The sequence below is a fragment of the Pristis pectinata genome, chromosome 6, assembly GCF_009764475.1.
Source record: "Pristis pectinata isolate sPriPec2 chromosome 6, sPriPec2.1.pri, whole genome shotgun sequence".
NCBI classification, from domain to species: Eukaryota; Metazoa; Chordata; class Chondrichthyes; order Rhinopristiformes; family Pristidae; genus Pristis; species Pristis pectinata.
The window spans coordinates 15236470-15250493 of record NC_067410.1 but is presented as its reverse complement, the minus strand read 5'-3'; the positions used below and the strand labels follow the sequence as shown (position 1 = coordinate 15250493).

Sequence of the window (14024 nt, the reverse complement as noted above, 5' to 3'; positions counted from 1 at the left end):
TGCTTGCATTAGGACCCTACCCTTCTGTACCTTGCCTATTCAAGTGTCTGTCTAAACGCCTCTTAAATGTAGTGTTTGTATCCAATTCTACTATCTCCTCTGGCAGCGCATTTCAGACATCAACTAATCTCTGTGTAAAAAAAAACCACACCCCTCCGATCTAGTTTAAAACTCCTTTGGCTTACCTTAAACCCATGCATTTTGATCCCTCTACCACAGGAAAGGATTCTGACTGTCTGCCCTCAGTATCCCTCTCACAATTTTATATATCTCTAGCATGTCACCCCTCAGCCTCTTTTGTTCCAGGGAAATAAAGCCCAGTCTTTGCAATCTCTCCGCATAACTAAAGTCTTCCAATCCAGGCAACATCCTGGTGAATCTCCTCCGCACTTGCTCCTCCAGGTGAAGAAGTCATTTACTTACACTTCCTCAAATTTAGTGTAGAGCAATTGTTGCTCACTGTGTGGTCTTCTCTCAATTGAAGAAATCAATCACTATTTGGGGTACTACTTTGCAGAACACCTCTGTTAAGTCTTCAAGGATGAGCGCGAGCTTCCAGATGCCGGTTACTTTAATTCTCCATCCCACTCCTTGGGCTTCCAACAAAGATCTGAGGAACAGTATCTCACCTTCTGACCTGACACAACACAACCTTCAGGGCTCAACAATGAATTCAACAATTTAAGATGATCAGTCTTTCCAATCTTATATCTCATATTTCCAATATTAATCTTTTTCTTTTAAAATCTTTTCTCTTTTAGTATTTCACATTGGTCTCCTCTCCTTCTTCCAGTCATGCCTTTATTGCCCTCTCTCCACCATCACTTGTGTTACTTAATCTCTCCCAGTCTCGATCTTATTGCAGGCCCTCCCCCCCAGCCCACCACCACCACCACCACCACCACCACCACCCCCCCCCTTTAACTCAGTCGCTTGCCCCCATTTATCTCTGCAATTTAAAACTTGCTTCACTTTTAACTTTTCCCAGTTGCGATCAACAGTCATGAACCTGAAATGTTAAAACTGCTGCTTGACCTACTCAATATTTCCAGCATTTTCTGTTTTTATTTCTGTGACAAGATAACTGTGTGCATTTCCCTCCACTCCATGTGTTTTCAACTGCAGTCTTTTCTATTAATTTGATCTCTCAACTGATGTTTTCCAGCAGAGCGCCCGAGCCAATGAAACTGTGCCTGATGGTTTATTTCTCTTTACAATTAAAATTCTCCTTGCAGTTACCCAAGGATAATACTGGGCTGGATGTTAGGCTACACTTCTTTCCATAGCAAGCTGATCTAAGAAATGGGTTGGGTTGGGTTGCTGATAGAGTTCTCTTTGATTTTCTGTTGACATGTTTCCTGTCTGGGGTTGGGAACTATGGGAGGGGAGGCACAAAAGACAATTATCCTGCATTGTGGGCCCTTTTCAATAAGGTCTTCTTTTCTAGTCTTGATCACTGAAAGGGGAACTTTCCAGATATATTTGCCTAATTGGTTGACGTTTTGTCTACATTTTTGCCTCTTCCAGGAGTTGATGAGGCTCTGGGTTCTTTCTAGATAATCTCCCAGGAGCACGGATTATTTGCTTCCACTAGCGTTTGTGGGTCCTGTTGAGGCAGATATGGGAGATGCAGATTCTCCCACTGATGGAGAAGGAGGTGGCTGACGAAGTGAGGAAAGTGGGCAGCTTGTGAGGTGGTGCATTGGGATGGTTTTGAGAACCTCAAGGCCATTTATGCAGGGCTTGTGTGTGCATGGCCTTGAGGTTCTCAATACCGTCCCAAATGCTTCTTTTCTCACTTTAAGCAGTAATGGGCCAGAGATTCCAAGAATTCAATTGGGGCATTACATTTCTTCAAGGAAGCCTTGAGCACATCCTTATATCAATTCTTCTTAATCTCTTCCTGTGACAGGGCACAGGATAAAGTGTTGGTTTTGGAAATCTGCTTTTGGGCCTGCAAGCAATATAGCCAGCCCAACTGGGTATAACAAGGCCTCAATACTGGGGACTTTGGCCTGGGAGAGGAAACTGACAGATATCCTTCCAGTCAATTCAGAGGATTTGGCGGAGCCACCATTGGTGGCATTTTTCCAGTGCTTAGAGGTGCCTGGTGTAGGCCACCCAGGTCTCAGAAGCAAATAGGAGGATAGGGATCATTGCTGCTCAGTAGATCACATATTTTGTGCCAGCTCTGATGTTTTGATCCTAAAAAACCCATTTCCTCAATCAATCAAAAGATGTGTAGGCGCATTGAAGGCAGTGATGGATTTCATCACTGACACTTGCCTTCTGAGAGATGTCTCCTCATATCAGAAGTGATCCACTTTACCTCGCGTCTCACTGTGAGCCCTTATTGTCGGAGGGCAGTGTGGTGCGGTGGGGCAGGCTGATCGCAGACCTTTGTCTCACACACGCTGAGTGGAAGGCCCGTCCTCTTGTATGCTTCAGAGAATGAGTCGACAATGGCTTGGAGCTCATCCTCCACGGGTGCACAAAGAGACGTGGTCTGCGTACTGTGGCACAACTGCTGTGCTTCATGGGCTCTGGGGTGTGGTAAGTGGAGAGGTCTATTTGGTTACTCTATAAATTATGCTTTCATGTTCATGCCCAACAGAGCAGAGAACAGTCTGGCACAGGAACAGGCCCTTTGCCCATGAGATCTGTGCCGACCATGAGGCCAATTTAAAGTAATTCCATCTGCCTGCACATGGTCTATATCCCGCCTTCCCCTGCAAGTTCATGTGCCTGTCTAAATGACTCTTAAATGTTGCTACTGTATCTGTTTTCATCATCTCACCTGGCAGCCCGTTCCAAGGACCTACCATTTCCTGTGTAAAAAACTTGCCCCACAAATCTCCTTTAAACTTTCCCCCTCTCATCTTAAATCTATGCCCTCTAGTATTTGACATTTCCACCCTGGGAAAAAGACTGCACTATCTATGCCTCATAGGATGTGAGCATTGTATTACATTTCATTAGACTTCAGTAAGACAGGAAGTCAAGCAGGGTGCAAACTAAGCATGTGCCTTGATTTTAACTTTATATTCCTATTGATAGTCAAATCAAATTAGGTATATAGTATGTTGAAGCATATCAAAATACAACTGAACTGTGGTGGTAAGTGTAATTGCTCAGTTATTTACCCTAATAGATAATCATTTAGTAATTTCATTTCATAATGCTTTTATTTCTAGGTTACCCTATTCCCTAGTCTCTGCCCAGCTTCAGGAATAAAGGACAAGGCAGTATATTTTCCCCTACAAGAATGTGCAACATGCAATCTATTCCAATACCTTGGAGGCCATGTAAGTTCAGTGCATTGGGTCTACAACAAAAATGGATGCAGCAGAACTTCTCTGCCAATGTGATTTATTTCTCCTTACAGAAACACAAAGGGTATAACAAGGTCAGACATTTGGTAGATCAAGTGTCTCACATATCACACTGTGGGTGGTCTGGAATTGGGAGGGATTATTTTTGCCACGGACAGCCAGCAGAAGAGGGACTGGTGAATCTTTGAGAAATCCTTTGAGCACTGCTGCAGAAGGCATCAGAAATAGTCCAGATATTTACAGAGAGAGCAGCTTTTACATCGATACACCAGCTCTGAAAGCATCCCTCCCATTGTGTGTTGATAAATGCACAGATGATGCTGTGCCCAACTGTTCAAGTTCACAAAGTGGCAAATATAATCTGTGCTGAGTTATGTGATCCCATTTACATTGACAGTAAACATGCTCAATGTCTTCGGGTTCCTTGCTCCTGACCTCAATGTGCAATGTAACTGCACTGACATCAAATGAATACAAGGCCAGGCTCTTCTAGAACTACCTTCATCATCTTGCAGTCCACGTAGTCCAGTTCACCCTTCAAGACTGGGAACTTGGGAAGGGTCCTGGGGAGCCGCCACCACCACCACCAGTGGACTAGCACAGGAGAAGGAGGGGAGTGGTATGAACAAAATAGAGGGCAAACTGCACAACATAAATAGTCCAGAATGCACTCGAAGCTGAATTGGTCTAGCCTTACTTGCAATTGATGTCTAACAGGTGCTTTTTGCCTTTTTGATGCCTTACAAGCTACAGAACATCCAGATACTGTTGTAATGGAAATAGCAAATAAAACATTGCCCAGTAAGTGACATGACACTGCTCTAATCAGAACAGACAGGTTATACTTCAATAGAAATTCTTCCATCACATTGACCTGAAAAGGTGCTGCAACTCTGGACCAGGCTGGCAGTCATCACATTCCTCTTCTCCTCATTGCCAAATAAACATGACGTCAAACAACATTAATTTTCCCCATGGCTCACTGAAAGATCGTATTGCAATGTTAAAAACATATGCCAGTGTGACAAGCAAAATTTGTGATTTGAAATTTGCCATTGACTATTTATAAAATGTAATTTATTGGGTGGTTACAGGGGACATGAAAATATTTTGTTTGCTTGTGTATGAGACATGGGAACAGCAGAGAAAGTATGAACCTAAAGGAAGAAATCTTGAAAGATCTGTACAATCTATTCAAACAAGGAGGGGGGAGGATTGGCTAAAGTCCTAAATATAGATATGGTACATAAACAGGAATTCATTGTTAACAATTAATTGTGGAGATTCTTAGCAAAGGAAGTCACAAGCTGGGTTAATATTTTTTTTGTTTTGTTTTAATCTTCATAATAAAATTGTGCTTCCCAGCTTGATGCAAGTCTGTTTCTTGCCTCAAGATCTGGTTCTGCTTTTCCCCTTTGAAAGTCATCACGATTTGTTTTAATTTTGTTACCAGCCATGAAGGAGTCATAGAAGGAAATGGAAAACTTATTATTTTATATCCATGACTTCTGGCTTGCTGAATAAAAGTGAATTTTAAGTACAGTTCAGCTATTTCAATATGATTTAATTGCAGGCAGGAGAGCTTGTTGATAATTCCAAATTAAAGGCATAGCAAGCTGTGAAAAGAATCCAAAGAACTGCCAGTTATTAGAAACTTGACAGATATAAGATTAATTGTAAGGGAATTAGAATTGAAAGGAAGCAATTTTTCTCCTGAATAAAAGGCTGAGGAATAATGGAATGCATTTCTGGAGTTGATTTAAATAAATGATGTTAACATTTAAGTCTAGGCTGGAGAGATGGTTGAAGGACAGGTAAATAATCGGACATGGGAATTTGGATTCTTGCCCACATGGTGGATAAACAACAAAGTAACTTAGACTGAATGACCAATTTCACTTTTGCAATTTCCATGCCATCCTGTGTGGGTGTCAATCACTGCAGAGCATCATGAAACAGTCTACCTTGAGATAAACAACAGAAATGTACCCTAAATTATTCAACAGAAGTGGTTAGAGATTAGGAAATCCAACTATGGATGTAGATTACAGAAAACGTCAATGACATTCAGAGCTTTTAAGCATAATATTATGAACACAAGTGGTGTTTGGTGCAAGACATTTGGAACATCTGGAACAATGTAAAAAAATTTCTGGGCACAGTTTTGCAGGAAGCACATTAGAAGAGGTTAGACAACATTTTTTCTTCATCTAATACTGAATGTCAAACAAGCAAATCATTGGTGCTGGGTTGGATTCAGGAAGTAGTGCTGAGAAACAAATTTAAAATAAAAGTCAGTCGTGTCATTTACAGTGTTCACACAAACATTTGCCTCGGTTAGTGTCTTTTTGGGTTATTATGTTTTTTTTCAATGCCAGTCATATATCATTTAGTCAATAGGGCAATGAGCAGTAAGGAACTGAACCTGTGGATAATTGCTGATCTGTCCTACAAAGGCTAATCCATGAACTTTCATACTCAAAACGGTTATTTCCTGCAACCTCCTAGTACAAAAGGCACTGAGTTGATTGTTGTGCAATGACAGCAGTGGAGCAGCCAAATGCCCACATTTAAACCGGCAAACAGCAATCCCAAATCAATTCAGGCTGCAGCATTCTACCTTGCTCCATATCGCCATCTCTTCTCTAGACATAGTAGAATTCCACAAGAAATTTGCATCAAACACATTTCTAAAGTAACACATTGACCACTAACACTGAAAGCCATTTTATTCCAAACAAGATGCTGACAACTTTGTACTTTGGAAAATGATATAGATTTTCCAGGACCAACATCACTCAGACATCATCTCCAACGTCAACAGCCAATTACCAACTGTGCAACAGATTCTGCCTTCACTGTTCGAAATCTTCATGATTTCCTCCAGTGGCATCTCTGAAATCCTATAAATCTTCATTCCTCACATCAACCTAGCTTCCTTTCTATTTGTGAATCCTACCTTACTTTTCCTATCTCTGGCCAATGGCAGTGTACTCTACAATTCACTCACATGGGAAAATACTGCACTATTAACTGCCCCACTACACAGAAGACTGCTGGGGACACTTAGCAGGATGAGCAGCAGGAGTGTGTAGCTGGGGGAGAGCAGGGGAGAGGAATTGTGGACATTTCAGATCGAGACCCTGAAAAGATAGCCAGTGTAAAGGGGAGAGGGAGAGGAGTGAGACAGGGGCTGGTGGATGACAGGTGGACCAAGGAGGGGTGAAGGAAGGATGATGGGCAGAAGGAACCAGGTGGGGGAATGGGAGGGGTTGAGGTGGGAGTCGGTGGGTGATTGGCCCCTGTCTCACCTCTCCTCTTTATACCCTCTCAATGCTCATTCCTGATGCAGAGTCTCAACCCAAAACTCTAACAATTCCTCTCCCCCCACAGATGCTGCTCGACCCACTGAGTTCCTCCAGCAGGTTGTTTTCTGCTCCATATTCCAGAATCAGGTTTATTATCGCTGACATACGTTATGAAATTTGTTGTTTTGCGGCAGGGGTACAGTGCAAGACATAAACATAAATCCAGCATCTGCAGTGTCTTGTGTCTCCACCACACAGCACAGTCGTGTATAGTGGGGATGCAATGTTGTGATATTATCAGAAAGGAAAGACTGCAGATCACAAATCTCTATCATTGCAACAAATGACCTTCAAGTGAAGATTCAAGTGCCACCAGCAAGTAACAAACTCTACTTCTGCTGAAGGTTCAGGCCAAATTCCTGGACGAACCTGTCATTGTGGGAGCACAGTCAACATAGAGAGTGCAGCAAGGAAACTTACTGTCACGTCTGCAGGGTGCGTGTGCAATAAACTTGGCTTTCACATTTCATCCACATCGAGGCCTAATGAAAGATTCAAATATAACAGCTTTGGCATAGAAGATGGTTCCCTTGGCATTAGGATGATCCTTCCTGGACCTGGCTGGTACTGTAGTGCAGTGATAAGAGAATGTTGGAGTGTCTTTGAGATGAGATGTTAAACTAAAGCCTGAGATATTCTCTGGGTGGATGTGAAAGACCACTCTGCAGCCAGGGAGTTCTCCCCTCTGTCAAAATCAGATTTTCTGGTCATTAGAAGATGGGTATTTATGGGATCTTACTGCTTGCAAACTGGCAGATGTGTTTTCTGCATTACAACAGTGACTACATTTCAAAAGTAATTGAAATCCACGTATCTCTCAACTTTTCCAGTTTTGGCGAAAAGTCATCAAACCTGAAATTTAACTCCACTTTTCCCTCCGTAAGTATTGCCTGATCTGCTGGATATTTCCAGTGTTTTCCCTACAGTTTTTGATTACTAGCATCTTTCACACTTCATTGGAAAGGCTCTGTTAATGTGTTTCTGCAATGAAGAGCAAATTAACAAACTGTCTGGAAAACCCATGCGACAACATTGATGTAAATGGAAAATTCAAATGTTGATTGCTTTATGGACCCAATGGTAAAACATCACCTTTCACTTACTCAGTGGAATGAAACAGATTGATCTACACAATGCAATCCTGATATATAAATCATTTGCCAAGAATTTTCACACTCGGGTGCAAGTTAAAACTAGCAAAAGAATACCCTTCTTTTAATTGGACTGCAATTAGAAACAGTTCACTTCACCATCACCTTATTTCCCCAACCAAAGTTTATTTGTTTTCTTCTACTTATACAAGCCCCACTACTTACTTCCTAAGGACAGCGATTTCATTTTCAATGCTGTTCTCTTTTCCCTCCAAAGCCTTCTTGGGAATACACTTTATGGCAACCAGTTTCTGGGTTCGTTTCTCCTCAGCCAGGACCACTTCAGAGAATGCACCTCTGAAATAAAAAAGATGGCAGAAATGTTAGGTCTTCCTTGCATGGAGCTGATTGCTTGACACCCCACCAAGTCATGGAATCACACCAAGATCGAATACTTCTTACCTACCCAGTCTATAAAGAACTCACCCAATAAAGCCACTTGGCATGGGACCATCATTCAGTCAAGGGGTGTGAATGCATTTAAACCAAACACAATTACTAATGAAAGATATGTGACACTATTACTAATGTTGGAGCAAAGAATCATTCTTACGTTCATTCTCAAGTCAGGCAGAAACTTATTTCAAATAATCTTGCACCTTAGGAAGGGTGAGTGGCCCAGTTACCTTAGTAGGTGCACTCTAAATGTTCTCTCCGATTATACAAACCATGGCATTCTTAAACACATTTGGAGTTAAGCTACGGTATCTTCACCCTATGTAAAAACACAGAGCCGATCAGACACTTCTGACATCATTATCCCTGCACGATTCACTCATGTGAAGATCCCCATCATGAACAGGCTTCATTAAGTATGTGTCTGCACCATTCGGGCCACCAATTACCATGGAGACAACCTTGGAGGACATTTGGGAGCTATTGTTATTTCCAAGGGGATTGCCCTGCCCTGCTTTGTCCTGGGTGATGTTGAGCTTCTTGAATGTTGTTGCAGCTGTGCCTGTTTCAGGAGTCTGGTGTCAGGCATGCAAGTGCCACCTAATAGCACTGTCGCCCACACCTTCCATCAAATGACTGATGAGAGGCAGTGAAGCAATTAGGCAGATCTGGATTTGTCCAGCATTTTGTGAACAGTGTGTACCTTTAAAAATTCTCCCCATCGATGCTGTGTTGTGTACTGGAACAGCTTACTGAGAAGCCCAGCTAGTTCTGAGTGCAGGTCTTCAGTATTACAGCCAGGATGTTATTTTCCCATAGCCTTTGCTGTTCCCTATGCTCTTAGTCATTTCTACAACGTCTGAACATGTTCTACAGTTGTATGGTGGAATCCACTCCTGATTACTCCCAATATCATTTTCTCTCATCGACATTAAGCTGCTGATAGACTAATGCCAAACTGGGCAATACAGCTGTATTAATCAATTTGTCTGTCAGTATAAATTCAAGGTTTGCAATGTTAAAATGAGAAAGTATTTTTGCAGACTTTTTCTATCCACCGCAGTTCTGAGTAAGTGCTTGTTTACTAACTTGACCAAATACAACTTCCCTTTCTGTATCTTAGGCGCATATCTCTTCCTGTCAGACAAGTAAGTAGAGAGATATCTAATGCAGAGCAGAGAGAAATGTAAACATCACCAAATATTGTGATGTAACTATATTTCCACTGAAGGTCGCATCTCATGTGGGGCTCCTGATATTCTGGTACCTCACCCAAGGGTCTTTTCCAGTAACTAGTCTCTGATATAGGCTTGGTGGGTCATGGTGGGCAGGTCCTCTCTGATCTGGATGAAGTAAACCTAGGTATAACACACCATTTATTGAATTGGATTGGGGTAAAGAGGTTGACTCGATGAGATTAATCCTCCTTTACAGCACGCCAGCACCTGACCAATTTAATTTAGTTTCCCTCTAACCTGAAGCAAATGCGCTTCCTGCTTGAATCTCTGATTTGCCAGTAACAATCGCACCACTGTCACACAGTGATGCTGAGAGTAGGAAGAATTGTGTGACCATCCTTAAATAGGAAAATAAATTAATTCAATGGAAGTTAAACTGATTGTAATATCAACGCTTCAGGCAGTATAGAGAGTACCTTCTCTTTATTTTGATAAGTTTTCTGTTTACAGAATTTGCATAACTGATTCTTGGAAAAGAAATTCATAGATTAAAAACAATGAAACCTGACAGAAGGAATGCTGGTGCCTGGTGTAGCTGCTTTCAAAGTACAGGGAACACTAATTATCTTTTCAATTTGAGCACTACCACAGAACATGCCTTCCACAATAAACAGCCATACAATCATAACTGACCAAAAGTCCAAGGGTGTGGAGTGTCTCATGATGCAGCTCATTGCACACATAACCTTTATAGCACTGTATTTACTAAAACAATGCATTTATCCAGTTTAAGTACTCAATTTGTATCTTACAAAATGTTGATTAAACATGAACAAGTGTGGCATAGGAATTGATTGACTTGGGGACGATCCACACACTAACACTAACTGAGGCCACAGAGCGAAATATTCTCTCACGCACTGGGTGCAAAATACTGTTCAGGATCGACAACAGTACAATTGTGCACAAAATGTTCCGTTGGAGGCCAAAGTCTCGCCTGAGGACTTGCCTTCCCCATTCTCCTGCCACAGAGGTTAATGCTGCTTGAATGACGAGGGAATTGTTTTGTGGAAGGTTTGCCCTCCAGTGGAAGGTTAATGGGCTTGGTTACCACATACTTTCACTGGAAGCCCAGAGATGAGCACACAACAAAGGGATCTTGGAGGTCAGGGCACCGCAGGGAAAAAAGGGCAACTTTCCTCCCATTATAAGTAATAATTGTGCTAATTGTCATCAGGCTGCTTAGTGTAGAAGAGGACCACACACATAGAAGGCCACGCTCTACCTTCCAGGCCTTTGCATGGACAGTGATGCAATCAGGCGCTAAATAAAGTGGATGAAAACTTTGCCTACAGGATAGAACTTCTCATCATTTAGTGGCTAGAAGCATCACAGGAACAAGGAAAAGCCAATTATGATACCGTCAGCTAGACCCCAGTGGAGTTGTGAGACACAAGGTTGTGGATTCAGTTCTTACTCCTAAGACCCGAGACAAAAACTTAGGCTGACACAGTGGTAGAGTACTGAGAGAGGGCTGCGCTTCTGTAAGTACTGCTTCCTGAGTGTGACTTTAAAAGGCTCTACACTCTAAAGTGCATGTAAAAGATCCCATTTGAAACAAGGGAATCCCAAGTGCACTGGCCAATGTTTATCCCACAGTCAACATCACTAAATAACAAATGACAGCTTGATGCATACAAATTTCTTGTTTTATATCCTGCATTACAAGACTGGTTACATTTCAAAAAGATCTAAGAACATAAGAAGTAGGGCCAGGAGTAAGCCATTTAGCTCCACATCCTGTTCCACCATTCAAGATGATGATGGCAGCTCTTTACCTTAAGACCATTTTCCTGCCCTATCTTCACGTGTTGATTTTTCTAATATGCAGATATATAATCAATCCCAGTTTACTGAAGCGCCACAGCCCCGAGGGGCAGAGAATTATGAAGATTCACCATTTCTTGAGTGAAGAAATTTCTCCTCATTTCAGTCCAAAGTTGCCTCCCATTTATATTCAGACTGTGACCCCTAGTTCTAGAGCTCTTGGTCAGGGGAAACATTGTTCCTTGTATCTATCCAGTCGAGCCCTCATTGGTTATAAATGAACTTTGAAATATCCCGAAAGGGAGATGATAGGGCACCATATAACTACTAGTATTTTTTTTATTGATGTCAATTGCTCTCCACTGATCAAAATTGTCACTGCTCACCTTCTCATTTGTGTTGGTCATGGTTTCATATTTCACTTTCAGAACACAACTATTTCAAGTGCATTAACATACACAATAACTTGTTCATGTTGGCTTAAATTCAAATAGCTTTACCACACACCAATATAAGAGTGCATTTGCTCAGAGAATTTGCACTGTGCAGACACCAAACACTAATTGACATGTTAGCCAAGGATAATAAGGCTTAAAGGACCAAAGAAGGTAAATGGAGTTAAGACACAAATTAGCTGTGATCCAAATGAACAGAAACAGTTTTCAGGACTGCAAGCCTACTCCTGATTTTATTAGCCTAACACAGAGGTTTTCAACCTGTGGTCCGCGAGCAAGCCAAGAAAAAAAAATGGAAAAGCGACCTGTTACAAAGACGTAGCTTACTTGCTTGCTCCAGTTTTCCACTATTCAGAAAATCGGCCATATCTATTCTACCTGTTATAGGCGACAATCTTAGAGACTTAGACGGTGTTCACTTCTGGTAAGCTGCTGCTTAATATTCGATTTGTCTAGTCAGAGTAGTCAGTAGTGTTCACTACTCACTACTATTCTGTTGTGCACTTTAGTGTTAGCGAGACTGAGTGACATTGTTGGTGTGCCTTAATAATATTGCTTACTTACCGTGCATTTACACCACAGTGACGCCACTGTTAAACGAAAAGTGCACAAGCGTGTAAATTTTAGATTAGTTTTGATAATTTTGTTTATCAGTAATAGTAATTAAACTGTCCAGCGTGTATTGCTGAGTATGGAGACATTTCTGAAGAGAAAAGCTGACCAGAAACGGGAAGATTCTGATGACGAAGGGGATAAAGGTGACCGAAAGAGAAAACAATGAAAGTACAATCCAGAATACATTTCATATGGCTTCATCGCAGTGGGGACAAATGTGGACCAACCTCTCTGTGTTGTGTGTTTGCAAACACTGTCCAACGATACAATGAAACCAGCAAAATGGAAGTGCCATTTAACAACAGTGCATCCAGATATTGCCAGTAAGCCGAAGGAGTATTTTGAGTGGCAAAAGGAGCTGCACCTCAAGCAGAAAGGCAAAATGACAGCCTGCGCCACTGTAAATGAGAAGGCTCTTCGTGCATCATATTTGGTAGCATTATGAATAGCACATTCCAGAAAGCCTCACACAATTGGAGAAGAGCTTATACTGCCTGCAGCAGTAGATATGTGCGAAGTTGTACTGGGAAAATAATCCAGTCAAAAACTGAAAGCCATTCCACTGTCTGATAACACAGTAAGCAGAAGAATTGGCGATATGGCAGAAGATATACAGAGCCAGCTGATAGCACGGCTTCAGCAAGTCAGATTTGCGATTCAGCTTGATGAAAATACTGACGCTGCCAGTGCTGTGCAGTTGTTGGTTTACGTTTGATATTGCTGGGAAGGAGAGGCTTTGGAAGACCTTTTGTTTTGCAAGGTGCTCCCAGGGCATACAACCGGTGAAGAACTTTTCCGTGTGCTCGACACTTTTTTTTGTTCAATCAGCATTGGCGTGGACACAGCGTATTGGAATATGCATGGATGGTGCTGCCGCAATGACGGGACGGAAGTCGGGTCTAGTCGCACGAGTGAAAGGAGTAACTTCACATCTGGCAGCAACCCACTGCATGATTCACCGTGAGGCTTTGGCTGCAAAGAATATGGATGAAAATCTTGCGGATGTGTTTTCCGCGTGCATTAAAATCATTAACTTTATCAAAGCCAGGCCGCTCAATCATCGTTTGTTTGAAAACATATGCCGTGAAATGGAAGCCAAGCATAAGCATTTGTTGCTACATACAGAAGCCAGATGGCTGTCATGAGGCCGCATTGTGCAGCGCGTATATGAATTGCGAGATGAACTGCTCATTTTTCTAAATGAGCATAACGGATCATTGGCACAGCTCTTGACAGATGAGACGTGGGTTGCCAGATTAGCTTATCTTGCAGATATTTTCAACATTTTGAACAGCTTAAATCTATCATTGCAAGGACCTGGCTCAAATGTCCTGAAAACGCATGACAAAATCAATGCCTTCCAGAAAAAAACTCCATATCTGGAAGGGAAGATGCGAGCAAGGTGTCTATGATATGTTTCCGTTGCTGGCTGACTTTCTGACAGTGAACGAGACTAAGACAGAGGCCATTGCGAGCACCATTTTGAACCATATTCAACAGTTCTCACATTATTTCCATGAGTATTTCGGCAACGATGACACGAGCATGTTTGATAGGATTCAAAATCCATTTGAATGCATGCTTACTGGTTTAACTGGATGTGAACAAGAAGAATTGGCTGAACTGTCATCTGACAGGACTTTGCGCTTGCAGTTCAACTGAATGTCACTGTTGTCGTTCTGGATAGCATGTTCCCAGGAGT

At 41.9% G+C, this 14024-nt stretch overlaps 1 protein-coding gene across 2 annotated transcripts in view; it reads right to left on the bottom strand.

Annotated features, from left to right (window-relative positions):
- The window catches only part of camk1b (calcium/calmodulin-dependent protein kinase Ib), a 153687-nt gene that overhangs the window by 45282 nt on the left and 94381 nt on the right, over nt 1-14024 (bottom strand). For both annotated transcript variants that reach the window (XM_052017167.1, XM_052017168.1), the window contains one exon: nt 8017-8148. In XM_052017167.1, coding sequence (XP_051873127.1) covers nt 8017-8148 — 132 coding nt within the window. The remainder of the gene's footprint in view (nt 1-8016; nt 8149-14024) is intronic.